The 15,935-nt window shown below is 40.7% G+C and overlaps 1 protein-coding gene across 1 annotated transcript in view; it reads right to left on the bottom strand.

The window, feature by feature from the left end:
* LOC115223129 (glutamate synthase [NADH], amyloplastic) overlaps positions 1-15,935 on the bottom strand; it is a 107,808-nt gene that overhangs the window by 72,748 nt on the left and 19,125 nt on the right. Inside the window, exons 5-9 of the mRNA XM_029793541.2 lie at positions 9,813-9,939; positions 4,500-4,580; positions 2,658-2,714; positions 506-607; positions 1-30 (exon numbers count right to left, since the gene is read on the bottom strand). The exon at positions 1-30 is cut by the window's left edge and continues 107 nt beyond it. Of these exons, the coding sequence (XP_029649401.1) occupies positions 1-30; positions 506-607; positions 2,658-2,714; positions 4,500-4,580; positions 9,813-9,939 (397 nt within the window). The remainder of the gene's footprint in view (positions 31-505; positions 608-2,657; positions 2,715-4,499; positions 4,581-9,812; positions 9,940-15,935) is intronic.

Below are 15,935 nucleotides of genomic sequence, written 5' to 3'. Positions count from 1 at the left end.
CAACCATAATTGACTTGTTGTGAACAGACCCTATAAAAAATAGAGAGAGAGCAAAGACAAATATGAAATAAGGAATTTATTTTTAAATCACTGTTAAAAGGAGGAGTACTATAGTTATAAGCAACATAAATGTGTACCATAGATCCACTTATATACAGCAGATAAATAGAAGTGCATAACAGATGTAGACCAGATGTTAATACACAATACATAACAAGTAGTAATATACAGATGGTGAAGAAATGTACACAACAAATGCAATAGAAGTACACATAGATATACAACAGATGTAATAGCAGTACATGCAAATATACAACAGATGTAAAGATTACAGTACACAACAGATGTAAAGACTACACAACAAATATATGACAGATATAAAGGCTACAGTACACAGTAGGCATACAACAGGTATGGAAGCTACAGTACAGAAGGCATACAAGAGATGTGAAGACTACAGTACACAAGAGACATACTACTAGAACAATGGTAAAGATAGTATCACCTTGTAAACGATGGTGGCGGTGGAGAGGCTACAAATGTAGAAGCGGCCACTCTCCAGCTGGTCAGGAATGTGATGTGAAGAATATTTCCGCAACAAGTACAGCTTTAAAACAAAAGATTACAAACACTTTAGTAAACAATAAGTGAAGACATTTTAATAATATATAAATATTAATTAAAGACACTTTAGAAAATAATTAGATGAATGGACAATAGATTGTTGGTTTACTTCACTACACTCCAACTGTCCACCTATACTAACTTGTACTGTCACATTAACTATCCACTTGCACTGTGCTGACACCAGCTGACCACTTGTGTTAACCTATACTCTCACACCAAAAAGGCGTTCTGAGTTCAAATTCCGCCGAGGTTGACTTTGCCTTTCATCCTTCCGGGGTCGATAAGTAAAGTACCAGTTTCGCACTGGGGTCAATGTAATTGACTTAATCCGTTTGTCTGTCCTTGTTTGTTCCCTCTATGTTTAGCCCCTTGTGGGTAATAGAGAAATATATACTCTCACACCAACTGCTCACTTACACTAAACTGAAGTTCTTCAAAACCCTTTTCTATTTCCAATCGAAATCGAATTGAACCAGCCAGGATCCCTGGTCTGGTGGTACGTAAAAAGCACTATCCGACTCGTGGCTGATGCCAGCGCCACCTCGACTGGCTTCCGTGCCGGTGGCACATAAAATACACCAATCCGACCGTGGCCGTTGCCAGCCTCGCCTGGCACCTGTGCAGGTGGCACGTAAAAAGCACCCACTACACTCACGGAGTGGTTGGCGTTAGGAAGGGCATCCAGCAGTAGAAACATTGCCAGATAAGACTGGAGCCTGGTGCAGCCTTCTGGCTTCCCAGATCCCTGGTCGAACCATCCAACCCATGCTAGCATGGAGAACGGACGTTAAACGATGATGACGATGATGATGATGAAAAGGAGTGTTCCTATCAATATAAGAAATACTGAAAGTGGCAAGTAGGCAGAATTGTCAGCATGCCAAGCAAAATGCATAGCTTGGGTCAGCTGCTGTCTGCCGGTCATCTTGTTCACTCTGTCAAAGTAGCTAAGGTGCACTGAATTTATAGAGATGGTTAGGCTCTGAAAGAAATGCACCAAAAGATGAAATTGCTGTTGAAGCTAGTTCTACGCACAGTCTTGAGTGGTCAAGGTTTTTGATGATGTGAGTAATATTCAATTGACATTAGATACAGTGATCTGATTGTTCAATATTCCTGATACAGAAGAAAGGGATAAAGGAATTCTCAAACTGAGGACTGGCATGAATGCTTGCAATGTTAAAAACACCCAAGGACGACGTGGTGGTGTTAAACCAGGCCATGGGTTAACTTTAACACCCAAGAAGGCCATGGCAAGATTTGACCTTAAAATGCACATGCCCAGAACAAATACTTGCAAAGCATACCATACAACACTAATCATCATCATCATTTAACATCTGTTTACCATGCTGGCATGGATTGGATGGCTTTGACAGAAGCTGGCCAGCCAGAAGAGCTGCACCGGCACAGTTTCTATGGCTGGATGTTCTTCCTAATGCCGGCCACTTTACAGAGTGTACAGAGTGCTTTTCATGTGACATTAGCACCAGTGCTATTATGCAGCACCAGCACAGGTGCTTTTATGTGGCACCAGCATAAGTGCATTATCTGAGTTGTTTGCTTCTTCTCTAGCCATGTCTGGCTGGTTTCATTGGTGTATAGGTTCCCCACCTGGATGGGATGCCAGTCAGTCACAGGTGAGCTGCTAGATGCAGGAGGAAAGAGTAAGATAAAGTTGTTGTGAAAGAGTCAGCAGAGGTTTGCCATTACCTTAGGTGTTTCACACATTGCCCGGTCTGAAATTCGAACCCATGATCCCTCGACCACAAATCCGCTGCTCTAACCACTAGGCCATGTGCCTCCACTGTACTACCTGAGACTGCTACTTTATTTAACAATGCCAAAAGAACAAAAGGCAAAGTTGACCATGATAAGATTTGAACTCAGAATGACAGGTGCTGAAATAAATACTGTGTTTTGTCTGATGCACTTTTAACTCTGCCACTTTTCCACTCACATAAGAAAGTGTTTACTCATAAAAGTTGGAGAGTCAAGCTTCTACACCGAAAATAAAATTCTGAACTCACTTGCTTTTCAAACTCTGATTTTTCAAAGCTGTCGCCATTTTTGTTAATGATGAAGACCTGAAAATATCAAAGAAATTTCGACTTAAAATATTGGGATTAGTTTTTGTTTTGGTACAAAAACAGGTTAAAATTTTAGAGAAATGACAAAGGGGATAAAGAGGGGAAATGAGATGCGAAGGAAGATGGAGATGAGGAGGGAGAAGAGAGGGGAAAGGTAGAGGAGAAAGGTAGAGATGAGGTGGAGAGATAGGGAATACTGGGAGAGGGATGATGTGGATGGGTAGGGAGAAAGGGTGGGAGCAAGAGGGGGTCAATGGAGAGAGATAGGGAGAAGAGAAATGGGAGAAAGGGTGGGAGCAAGAGGGGGGCAATAGAGAGATAGAGAGAAGAGAAATGGGAGAGAGATGGGAGAAAGGGTGGGAGCAAGAGGGGGCAATAGAGAGAGATAGGGAGAAGAGAAATGGGAGAGAGATGGGAGAAAGGGTGGGAGCAAGAGGGGGGCAATGGAGAGAGATAGGGAGAAGAGAAATGGGAGAGAGATGGGAGAAAGGGTGGGAGCAAGAGGGGGCAATAGAGAGAGATAGGGAGAAGAGAAATGGGAGAGAGATGGGAGAAAGGGTGGGAGCAAGAGGGGGGCAATAGAGAGAGATAGGGAGAAGAGAAATGGGATAGAGATGGGAGAAAGGGTGGGAGCAAGAGGGGGCAATAGAGAGAGATAGGGAGAAGAGAATGGGAGAGAGATGGGAGAAAGGGTGGGAGCAAGAGGGGGCAATGGAGAGAGATAGGGAGAAGAGAAATGGGAGAGAGATGGGAGAAAGGGTGGGAGCAAGAGGGGGCAATAGAGAGAGATAGGGAGAAGAGAAATGGGAGAGAGATGGGAGAAAGGGTGGGAGCAAGAGGGGGCAATGGAGAGAGATGGGAGAAAGGGTGGAAGCAAGAGGGGGGCAATAGAGAGAGATAGGGAGAAGAGAAATGGGAGAGAGATGGGAGAAGGGGATAAAGGGGAGATTGGAGAAAGAGGGGGAAAGAGGGGACGACGGGGAGAGGTTTCAAATGAGTGACAGTGGATGTTTGTTCTTTTAAGTAAATTTGTAGAAATACTGACAGAAAATATGGAATTTGTCAAAATTGCTGACAGTTGGAAACCTGTCAACTGTTTGATAAATGTATTTGAAATGTTTTTGACAAGATGCATTAAATAAAACTGCACAATGGAGAGAAAACAAAAAGAAACACACACACACACACACACACACTCTCTCTCTCTCTCTTTCCTTCTTTCTTAACCTTAACAGTTGAAGAGATTTTGATATGATGTAAAAAAAAAACAAAAAAAAAACCCTGCTAGAAAAGCAGCCAAATCTCTCTCAAATCATTCCTTAACCTGTATAGCCAATGTTAAAAGTCTTGTATGCAGTGACTTCACTTGTTAGAAACAGTAGCCAAATCTCCCTCAAACCACTCCCTACTGTCCTTGAAAAAAAAAAAAGAAAGAATAAAGAAACTTTTGGATAGTACAGTCCTTGATACACTATGCCTGAATTACTAAATAAAAGACTGTATGGTCATGGCTGGAATGTCTTTGATCAGAGACTTAACCTATCATTTTCTAACGTTGGACAGGTTAAATAATGAAAAGAAATACTTGATAACATATTCTGAGATACTACAAAACAGATGGGTTAGTCATGGTCAGAAGGTCCTTGACCATAGATCTGTTTGATCAGTGTTAACCCTAAAGTGAAATGACAAACCCATAGAAAATTACAAGATAATCCGTGCAATAAACATATGGTCCCTTAGGTCCTCATTCAAACATACATTGATAAACCAAGATCTCACCTGTTTGATAAAAGGTTCCTTTTCTTTTGCAACTCGTCCCAGGATTTCTACATCAACATCTAAATTGCGCCAACACAAAATCTGATAAAAAATACACAAAATTATTGAAAATGGATTAATAGTAATAAATCTATTTATATCTTTCTTTTTCTCTGTCTTTAAATATGTGTATGTGTGTATGTGGGAGAGCATGTGGCTTAGTGGTTAGGTTGTTTAGCTTGTAATTGTAGGGTCATGAGTTCAATTCCTGGCTGTGTGTTGTGTCCTTGAGCAAGACACTTTATTTATTTCACGTTGCTCCAGTCCACTCAGTTGGCAAAAATGAGTTGTACCTGTAATTCAGAGGGCCGGCCTTGTCACACTCTGTGTCATGCTGAAACTCCCTGAGAAGTATGTAAAGAGGTACGTGTGTCTGTGGAGTACTCAGCCACTTGCACATTAATCTCACGAGCAAGCTGTTCTGTTGATTGGATCAGCTGAGATCCTCGTCGTCAGAACCGACAGAGTGCTCTTATGTGTGTACATATATAGGTGGAGGCATGGTTGTGAGGTAAGATGTTAGAGAAATGATACACAAATACAAATGCAAATAAGGACATTAACAACAGTTGTCTTTTGACTAAGGACACATATACATATACATACACAAACACACACATGGCGATTTTTTGTCTTCTGTCTTCACTTCTCTGGATCTTTCCTTCTCCTATGTTTCTGACGAAGAGCTCTGCTCGAAACGTTAAACCCTCCTTCTTCCCTTCTTTCCTGAGTGTCCAATAATACTATATTTGTTCCACGTCCTCGCGTTGTTGTGTTTTCTCTTTGTGTTTTCATGTTTGGATTAACTATATATATATATATATATATATATATACAAACACACACGTATGTGCGTGTATGTGTATAGTGTTACCATTTTGACGACATTACTTTTCATACTTGCATGGGTCAGATGGAATTCATCGAGGAAGACTTTGTATGGCCAGATGACCCGCCTGTTGCTAACCCTTGCCTGTTCCCAAGCAAGGTAATATTTTTTCCATGGTGAGACATGGTTTTGTAGAATATTTGAAACAAACGACACTGCTTGTATGATGGTGACATTCATTTACAACTACCACACACTGTCAAGACAAGATACAAATAAACACACACACATTCATTCCCATACTTTACATATATACATGCATAGGTGCAGGGGTGGCTGTGTGGTAAGTAGCTTGTTTACCAACCAGATGGTTCCGGGTTCAGTCCCAATGCGTGACACCTTGGGCAAGTGTCTTCTACTATAGCCTCAGGCCGACCAAAGCCTTGTGAGTGGATTTGGTAGACGGAAACTGAAAGAAGCCCGTTGTATATATGTATATATATATGCGTGTGTGTGTTTGTGTGTCTGTGTTTGTCCCCCTAGCATTGCTTGACAACCGATGCTGGTGTGTTTATGTTCCCGTTACTAAGCGGTTCAGCAAAAGAGACTGATAGAATAAGTACTGGGCTTACAAAAGAATAAGTCCCAGGGTTGAGTTGTTCGATTAAAGGTAGTGCTCCAGCATGGCCGCAGTCAAATGACTGAAACAAGTAAAAGAGTAGAGAGAGTACATACATACCCCTCTCTCTCTCTCTCTCCATCTCTCTCTTTCTCTCCGTCTCTGTGTATGTGTGTGCGTTTCCATACACATTAGTTCAGTCTATGCAGTCACCAATAACATTGTAAAAATACAGCAACATCAGACTAGATTTTAAATCAGGGTTAGCAGAGCCAACATAATAAGCCAGACATACTATCAGAAATCTTCAGAAATAAAAAACGGCGACTCTATTGATTCTAAAGATATGACAGCATCAAAGATGGGAAAAATGATACATTGCAAGGAGAGTCTTCTGAGATTGCTTTCATCTGATCTGGACTTTCAAAGAAATTGATCTTTCTGTTAAGGTTAACACACAGATGCTTACAAACGCAAGCACACACACACGCACGCACACATACACGTCTGTGTATGTGTATAGACAGATTTTTTTTTCATTTAATCTGTTTTAGTCACTGGAATGTGGCCATGCTGGGGTACTGCCTTGAAGGTTTAGATCAGGGGTCGCCAAACTTGTTTGACCACTGACCCCCTTTAGCCACTTCTCCTTCCACATCACCTCTCCCCCCTTTAGCCACCTCTCCTTCTGCATTGACCACCCTCCTCATTTAAAATACCTTAATACCTTACCCTGCCATACCATTTCTTAAATGCGTACTGGGTACTGATGCTGGCAATTAAAATGTTAGCTAAAATATACATGTACGACAAATTAAGAAATTCTATTGAAGATGACACACTTTTTACATTTCAAACGTGTACAGTCTTAAACTTTTAATTTTTATGAAATTGTTTTCATGGTTAGAAAATGTGAAAAATGCATCATACTGCTGGAATATCTTTTATTAACCCTTTCGATACCAACCCGGCCAAAACCGGCTCTGGCTCTGTAGTACAAATGTCTTGTTTTCATAAGTTTTGAATAAAAATCTTCCACCAAACCTTAGTCACAATTTATGTTCCTAACACTAGCTTAATGATAACTAGGTTATTTTACTAAATTCTTTGTTATTGTTTAAAATAATTGAAAGAAACACAGAACATCTCAAAATAAATACAGTAACGAAAGGGTTAAAATTGACAACATCAATGTGAGTGATGAGCAAAGAATAAGTCCTGGGAAAATCTACTCTAATAAATTCTGTCCAACCCATGCAAGCATGGAAAAGTGAATATTAAAGCAATGATGATGATGATGATGATGATGATGAGTATAAGCATCTTAAAAAAAAAGTTGGGTATAAGAAGCATCAGATGTGGTGTGCAAGAGAGACAACTGCACTGGCATAGGCACGTGATGCATATGGATGAGGACAGTTGCATAACGAACTGCCAATCTCTAACTGTGGAGGGAACCTGTGGTACAGGTAGTCCAAGGAAGACATGGGATGAGGTGATGAAGCATGATCTTCGAACGTTGGGCCACATGGAGGCAATGACTAGTGACCAAAACCTTTGGTGATGTGCTGTGCTTGAGAGGACATGTCGGGCCAAGTGAAGCTGTAGTCATGGCAGATACTTGTGTCATGCAAATGGCACCTGTGCCATTGCACTCTCAGGGTGGTTGGCATTAGGAAGGGCATCCAGATATAAGAAACCATGTCAAATCAGGTTGGAGTCAGGTGCAGCCTTCCAGCTTGCCAGCCCTGGTCAAACTGTCCAACCCATGACAGCATGGACAACGAACATTAAATGGTGATGATGATGATTATGATGATGATGATGATTATGATGATGATTGTTATTATTTTCCTGCGTTATTTTGAAATATGGCAATTATAACTGTTGTGGTCAATTTGATAAAGGATTTTGTTTATCAGATGTGATAGGATTACCATTATCATCATCATCATCATCATCATCACATTTCTTCTTATCTTTTCAATTCTTGTATTATTATTATAAAGAGAGAATACATATGCTTGATGCATTTATCTTTTATCTTTTACTTGTATCTGTCATGAGATAGTGGCCATGCTAGAGTGCCACCTAAACAGGTTTTTGCCAAACAAATCAATACCATTACTTATTTGATCTCTTTTGCTGAACCTCTAAGTTGATTGGCCTGAGGCTATGCCCATGGTGCCACATGGTGGGACTGGACCTAGAACCATGTGGAACCAGGAACCAAGTTTCTTACAACACACCCACACCTATAATTTTATAATATTTATAAATTTTTTTCAATAATTTCATTTTCATTCCTTTTGGATTTCACTAATCTATCCATAACAGTTTTTATTAATTTTTTTTTTTCAATCTGGCTGCAATCATTTCTTCTAACTCCATTCCCAAGATGGAGCAATAATTTAACTGAACTTAAAGAATGCCTTCAATTAGCATTGCAAGAGATAATTCCTGAAATGCTTCAGAATGTGTTTTGCAAGACTAAGGACAGGGATACAGACAGAGCACATGTTGAAAATTTTCAAACATAAAATCATATGCCTTCTTTCATTGAAATAGACAGTAAATTCTGGGATGTCTTGTATATATATATATATATATATATGATGGCTGCAGTTTTCCTTGCGGAAAATAACAGCTGAAACTAATTTAGTACATGGGTAATTATTTTATTTCGTATATTTTTCACTTGTTTATTGCTATGGTTTTGTGTTGAGTTTGATCTGAGAACATAATCTTTTGTGGTGAATGGCGATTTGACGTCTATATCTAGCATGTTGACTGTCCACTTTTCGTGTTCAGTCCTTAATTGGTATATATATATATATATATATATATATATATATATATATATATTGTGTGTAGATAAATCTCCTCTTAGACAAAAAAACAATGTTATTTAATTACATATTTCTGTAAACAAGTAATGAATACTATGAGGAACAAAGATGTAATCAGTTACAAAGTTATGGCCAACTTCTTAAAGAAACATCTCTCTGTTTGTTTGTCTGTCTGTCTCTCTCTCTCTCTCTCTCCACACATACACACACACTAAATTGTCATTTATCATAGTTCTTATTTTGTTCTCTGTTGTGTGTGTGTGTATCTTTTCAGGAAATTTTGGGTAACAAATTTGGTTGATTTAGCAGATTTAGTTGTCTTAGGTTACTGTAATTTTAGCGCACCATTACCATACATGTTATAAGCTGACCTGCTGACTTTTGTTATACCAGATTGAGGAAATGGCTGTAAAAGCACTTTGAACATATCCCACTAAACACAGCTTGTCACAAGTGGCTAGTTTGCAGCTTACAGTTGGGACATTTGGAAGCTTTCTATGAAATCATCATCATCATCGTCATTTAGCGTCCGTTTTCCATGCTAGCATGGGTTGGACAGTTCGACCGGGGTCTGGTAAGCCATGGAGACTGCACCAGGCTCCAGTCTGATTTGGGAGTGTTTCTACAGCTGGATGCCCTTCCTAACGCCAACCACTCTGTGAGTGTAGTGGGTGTTTTTTACATGCCACCGGCACAGGAGCCAGTGCTGGCTGGCAAACGGCCACGATCGGTTGGTGCTTTTACGTGTCACCAACACGGACGCCAGTTAGGCGGCGCTAGTATCTGCCATGTTCGGATGGTGCTTTTTACGTGTCACCGGTACGCATGTCTTAACTACAATTACCATTCGAATTTTTGATGTTCATGAAATCAAGACACTATAGAAACTCAAGAAATACCCAAGAGCACATGGTCAGGAAGCGAGCCTCATACCATGGGTAGATTAAAAAGCAATTGTATTTTCTAGTATTCTTTACCTGAAGGTCGAAATCTTCCACCATTTTAGTAAACAAATCCTGAGCTTGTTTTCCATCGGTTTTATCCATAAAAAGGAGACCTGTGGCATATTTTCCAACCTCTGGAAGAGTCACACTTTGAGAACTCCTGAAAGATGAAAATGGATAATTATAAAATGAGATACAAAAACAGATTTAAAGATTTTTTTTAAAATTTAGTAATAATTAGCAGCATAGCCTGGCGTTGCCCGAGTATGTAAGAGCCCCTAGTAGGCAACGACTAATCCCAATCTAGTTCTTTCCCTCCAGGGAACGAAGGTGCATGTGTAGGTTGCAATGTCTTCTCTTCACTCGAATACTTCTATGTATACAATGTTCCTAGCTGTCTCCCGACAGAAAATGTGTTGCATATAAAAAGCTTAGATTCTCAACCCCATGTCGAATTTATCGATTTTTTTCAGAACTGGGGGAACTTTTCAAAATTTTCGCTGCGTTAGTTTTGAATTATGACATTGGGCTATGTGTGTGTCAAGTTTCATCAGAATCGGTTGAAAGCCGTGGTCAGGGTGAGGGTACAACCTAACAGACACACAGACAGACAAACTGCCGTTTATATATATAGAGATGATTTCTTTTATTGGCCACAAGGGCCTAAGACATGGCAGACAATATCAAAGGAGGAGTTAAAGCAGATGCAAAAAAAATTAAAATTACAGGTAGACATTTCCACATTGAAGGATAGAGGAGAGGATATATAATAGAAAGTAAGGAAGTAAATAATAAATAAGTAAATACATAGAATCCCCAATAGTGGGGCAGTTCACTGAGGGTAATATGGGGTAAACCCCACACAAAAATCCTGGATTACTCTGCCATCTCTAAGGCATGTGAAAGTGCCCTCTTCCAGATTCTTTTCTCCTGCTTAGAAAAGCAGATTCAGAGTAGGTCCATTCAGTCTCACCAGTCTTTCCACTGTCGACCACCTTTTGATAAACACACTAGAAGGTAGCACCACCCTCTCTATCCTCACCTTCCTCTTCAAATGATGATGATGATGATGATGATGATGATGATGATGATGATGCCCTGATGCAGTACCAGGCAGTGGCTCTCATCTTAACTGATTGGAAGTGTTATCATGTACATTGTTTTATCTTGGTATTAAAGATGGGCTACAGCAAATATTCTGCTCAGTACCACAGATTTGCCTGTCAGTTGTTTGACCATAACCAGTTGAGCATGTCCCTTGGTGGCTGACGATATGTGCATCTCTGATCATGAGTAGAAGTAGTGGGGGAGCATCATAGCCATGTATTGAGAGGGATTCTTTGGGGTTTGAATAATTCACCTCTGGAAACATGGGTGTTTCGTTCAACATCCTTCAACAACCCTTATTCAGTGACCTTTTGAGCGGGATGGGCTACTTGACCAGAAGAAAATTCTAACTGGGCCCCACCTGCAAGTTTATGCACACACAGAGTCACATATTTATGTATGTATTTATCTATGTTTGAAGATGATCAAAACCAAATTTTCAGCATTTTGAGCCACCCACTCAATGAGTATTTCTCTCGAATTTGGTGAGAATCTGTTCAGCCGTTTTCTAGTTATTTTGCAAACACACAGACAAGACAAGTGACAACAATACCCTGCTTTTGCTCACAGATGCAGGGTAATTAAAACTAAAGCAAAGATCGAATAAATAGTGCATGCTTAATTGGCAACCAAAATCAATGACCTTCCCCAAGTATAACAACATATATGTACACTTGTGTGTGTGTGTGTGTGTGTAATGGGTTTAATGCTGGGCTTTTATCTTCTAGCCAATATAATAGAGCTTTTTCTGTTTTTTCTTTATACTTTGTGTGTTTTTTAAGTTATTGAAATTCTTCCAGCAATTATAAAAGCCCTGACATTTTTTTTTTTTACCTTCACTCCTTTTAATTATTCAAACAGTTGCTTTATTTATAGCAAATTATTTCGCAATTTTTATCAAACCTTTTACTTTTTGAAGTTGATTTAATCTATTCATTTTTGTTTTCAGGGAAATCAATTCTCTGGAAACTATTATAAAATCTCAAAAAAGCATTTATCAAAATATGAAGAAAAAAAAAATTCTTTGTAAATTAAGTGCTTATTTAGTGCTTGGTCTATCTCAGCATCAAAGAAGTGAAATGAAAGGTAAATAAAAGGAAAATGAAAATTCCCCCCAAAATGACAAAGTGATGTTTCTGTGTACATAAAATGGAGGTAGGGGTTGACCGAAAGCAAAATTGTGCTAAGGAAAACTGGGCAAATCGAGTATCGTGTAAAACTAGAAACAACTGTGTGTGTGTGTGTGTGTTGGTGTGTGTGTGTGTGTGTGTGTGTGTGTTGATATGTGTATATACACAAACACACACACACACACAAATATATGACAGGCTTTGATTGGCCCTGGGCAGGCTATAGCAGAAGGTACTTGCCCAAAGTGCCATACAGTGGAACTGAACTGGAAGCCATGTAGTTGGGAAGCAAACTTCTTGACCACCATCCAACCATGGCCACACCTACAGATATAAGACTATAAAGCGTAGCAGCAAAGTGGAAGTGGAAAAGTACTGGAAGCACCAAATTGTTGGAATAGTCAGTTGAGGATGGCTAGTACTTGGCAACTACACCACAACTATGATGGAAATGTACTAATGCCTGGGGCAAGAGAGAACTCATAGTGCAAAAGATCTGTAATTCAATAGAGAAAGATCACTCTGTAAAGATAGTAAGGACATGTCAATAAGAGATAATGGCTACCGTGAGACCACACACTTAAACAACCACTGTTCTGGAAGGAACACTGAAGTAATGACTAGGGAAATTTTCAACCTTTTTGTGTGTTGTTGCTGATCTTTTGCCAACCTTAACCTTAAAATATGGGGCAAAGAGGAAGACCCATCCTGCAAGCAGTGTGAAGCAAATCTTTGCACCTTGAATACATTTTTACTTGATGCCCTAAAACACTGGGAGAAAGCTGATACAAGTGGATACACAACAGAAATTGCCAAATGGATTAAGGTCAACAAACAGCAGCCATATCGACCTGAGGGTATCGGATTTCTGTTTTCTGTTTGGCATACAGCCCCAGAGTAGGAGATGCAAGTGGAACTGAAGGGAAAACTCATCTTCCCAGAGAAGGTAGCAGTAACATCACTCTGACCAGAGATGTTTCTGCTCTCCAAGATTGTAGAAACAATCACTTAAAGACAGACTTGACATTTCTTACTGCTGAAGAAAACGAAATATCAGGACTTAGTTGATGAGGTACTTGTCAAAGGATGACATGTAGCCTCATTCCCTATCGCAGTTGATTGTTGAGGCCTTCCAGCTATTTTGATGCGCTACTTCCTGCAGAAGATTGGTCTGGAGCCAAAACAACTGAAGAAAGCCACGAAGGAGATAGGCATGGCAAGTGAAACTTGTTCAAGGTGGCTGAGGCTGACAAGAGACTGAAAATGGAACCCTTTCACAGGCAAAGAATAATTCAGCTCTTGATGCCCCACTCAGGCAAAGAGTACAGGTTAACCCTTTAGAGACAGTGTTTTGGTATGTAGAACCAAAAAGGCTAAATTTTTTTTCCTGCTGAGACTGAAAATGATGGGTGCATATAGAAAACAAAGGATAAAGTACCTAAAACTACTTTATATTACTATATAAAACTATGTATATTATATATATTTCTTTACTACCCACAAGGGGCTAAACATAGAGGGGACAAACAAGGACAGACAAAGGGATTAAGTCGATTACATCGACCCCAGTGCGTAACTGGTACTTAATTTATCAACCCCGAAAGGATGAAAGGCAAAGTCGACCTCGGCGGAATTTGAACCCAGAACACTTAACGGCAGACGAAATACGGCTACGCATTTCGCCCGACGTGCTAACGTTTCTGCCAGCTCGCCGCCTTATGTATATTATATAGTTTTATATTATATCTACTGAAAGATGATCTCTGATTGGCTAATTACACTTCAAAATGTTTGTTTCACTGGGTCAATGGATTGACCTCAAAGTCCTTTCAGCTGGTATCACTTGGGCTGATCAGTTGGCCCGGGTGTCGCAACATGGTTAAGGGGTGAAATACTAGTGACTCTGAGATACTGCTGACAATACAGAAGAATTTCTGACATTGTGATGGATTCATAAGGAGAGCCTACAACAACTCTGAGTTGCTCCTGTAATTTCTGTATGGAGCAAAGTGTGTCCGATGTTTATTTCAACAGAGAGAGGTAGGTGGGCTTCCGACTGCAGATAAAAGTTAAGCTTTTTGCCCCAAAGCAAAAAGGTTAGACAAAAACTCCTGAGTATATGAGAGAGGGAGAAAGAGGTAGAGTAAGAAGGTGAGAGTGACACGGAGATACTGAGTGTAAGATAGAGAGTGAACGAAAGAGAGAGGACAGTGATTAATAGAAAAAGAGAGAGGGAGAGAGAGAAAACAAGAGAGGGACGTTAATAAACTACCTGATGTATATACACAAGGATCTATAAACAAGTTCTACATAGTGACCAGGTCAGGCAGGTGCAGGTGTTTGTTTCCTCGCCCTCCCAACATACCTCATGTGGAGGGATTCATTGCAGGTTGGTAAATATTTACTGTTGCGCTCCCACCACCACCCCAATACACCCTATAACTCCAAATCAATTTCTACCTCCACCCTCACAACATGCCTCACCACACCATCCCAACCACTAATTCTCCGTTATCTATTCCCCTGCTCCCACTCCCTCTTTCTATATAAATGTGTCTGTGTGTGTATATGTCTATGTGTGTATTCAGGTGGTGGTGGTGGTGAGACTGAAAAGAAGTCCTACAAGTATTTACCGAGTAACTTTATTAGCAGCATCAAAACATTATGATAAGGGCAAAATATGAGAGATTCCAATCATTGCTTAGCTACAGTATCTGCTGCAGACTGTGTACTTTTATAAATGGCCATTTCATCACCACCACCACCAGAAACATGTTTATCATAAATACTACAACAGTCAAGTCTAGATGTCACAAAGCTACCGCTAGACCAACACTATGTAACACAGAGTTAAGAACAGCTGACTCTACCTAACACATAACCACCACAAGCTAAATTTATTAACTCATTGCTAACACTAACCAACTCTACTTAACACATAGCTACCACCAGCCAACTCTGCTCAACACAAGGCTACCATCAGCCAACTCTGCCCAACACATAGCTACTGCCAGCCAACCCTGCCCAACATATAGCTACTGCCAGCCAACCCTGCCCAACATATAGCTACTGCCAGCTAACCCTGCCCAACACATAGCTACCGCCAGCCAACCCTGCCCAACATATAGCTACTGCCAGCCAACTCTGCCCAATACATAGCTACCACCAGCCAACTCTGCCTAACACAAGGCTACCACCAGCCAACATTACCCAACACATAGCTACCACCAGCCAACTCTGCCCAAAACATAGCTACCACCAGCCAACTCTGCCCAATACATAGCTACCACCAGCCAACTCTGCCCAATACATAGCTACCATCAGCCAACTCTGCCCAACACAAGGCTACCACCAGCCAACTCTGCCCAACACATAGCTACCACCAGCCAACTCTGCCCAACATATAGCTACCACCAGCCAACTATGCCCAACACAAGGCTACCACCAACCAACTCTGCCCAATACAAGGCTACCATCAGCCAACTCTGCCCAACACATAGCTACTACCAGCCAACCCTGCCCAACACATAGCTACCGCCAGCCAACCCTGCCCAACATATAGCTACTGCCAGCCAACTCTGCCCAATACATAGCTACTACAAGCCAACCCTGCCCAACATATAGCTACCACCAGCCAACTCTGCCCAACATATAGCTACCACCAGCCAACACTGCCCAACACATAGCTACCACCAGCCAACTCTGCCCAACACATAGCTACCACCAGCCAACTCTGCCCAACATATAGCTACCACCAGCCAACCCTGCCCAACATATAGCTACTGCCAGCCAACTCTGCCCAAAACATAGCTACCACCAGCCAACTCTGCCTAACACAAGGCTACCACCAGCCAACATTACCCAACACATAGCTACCACCAGCCAACTCTGCCCAACACATAGCTACCACCAGCCAACT

This window comes from Octopus sinensis, linkage group LG22 (genome assembly GCF_006345805.1).
Source record: "Octopus sinensis linkage group LG22, ASM634580v1, whole genome shotgun sequence".
NCBI classification, from domain to species: Eukaryota; Metazoa; Mollusca; class Cephalopoda; order Octopoda; family Octopodidae; genus Octopus; species Octopus sinensis.
This window is presented reverse-complemented; position numbering and strand designations above follow the sequence as displayed.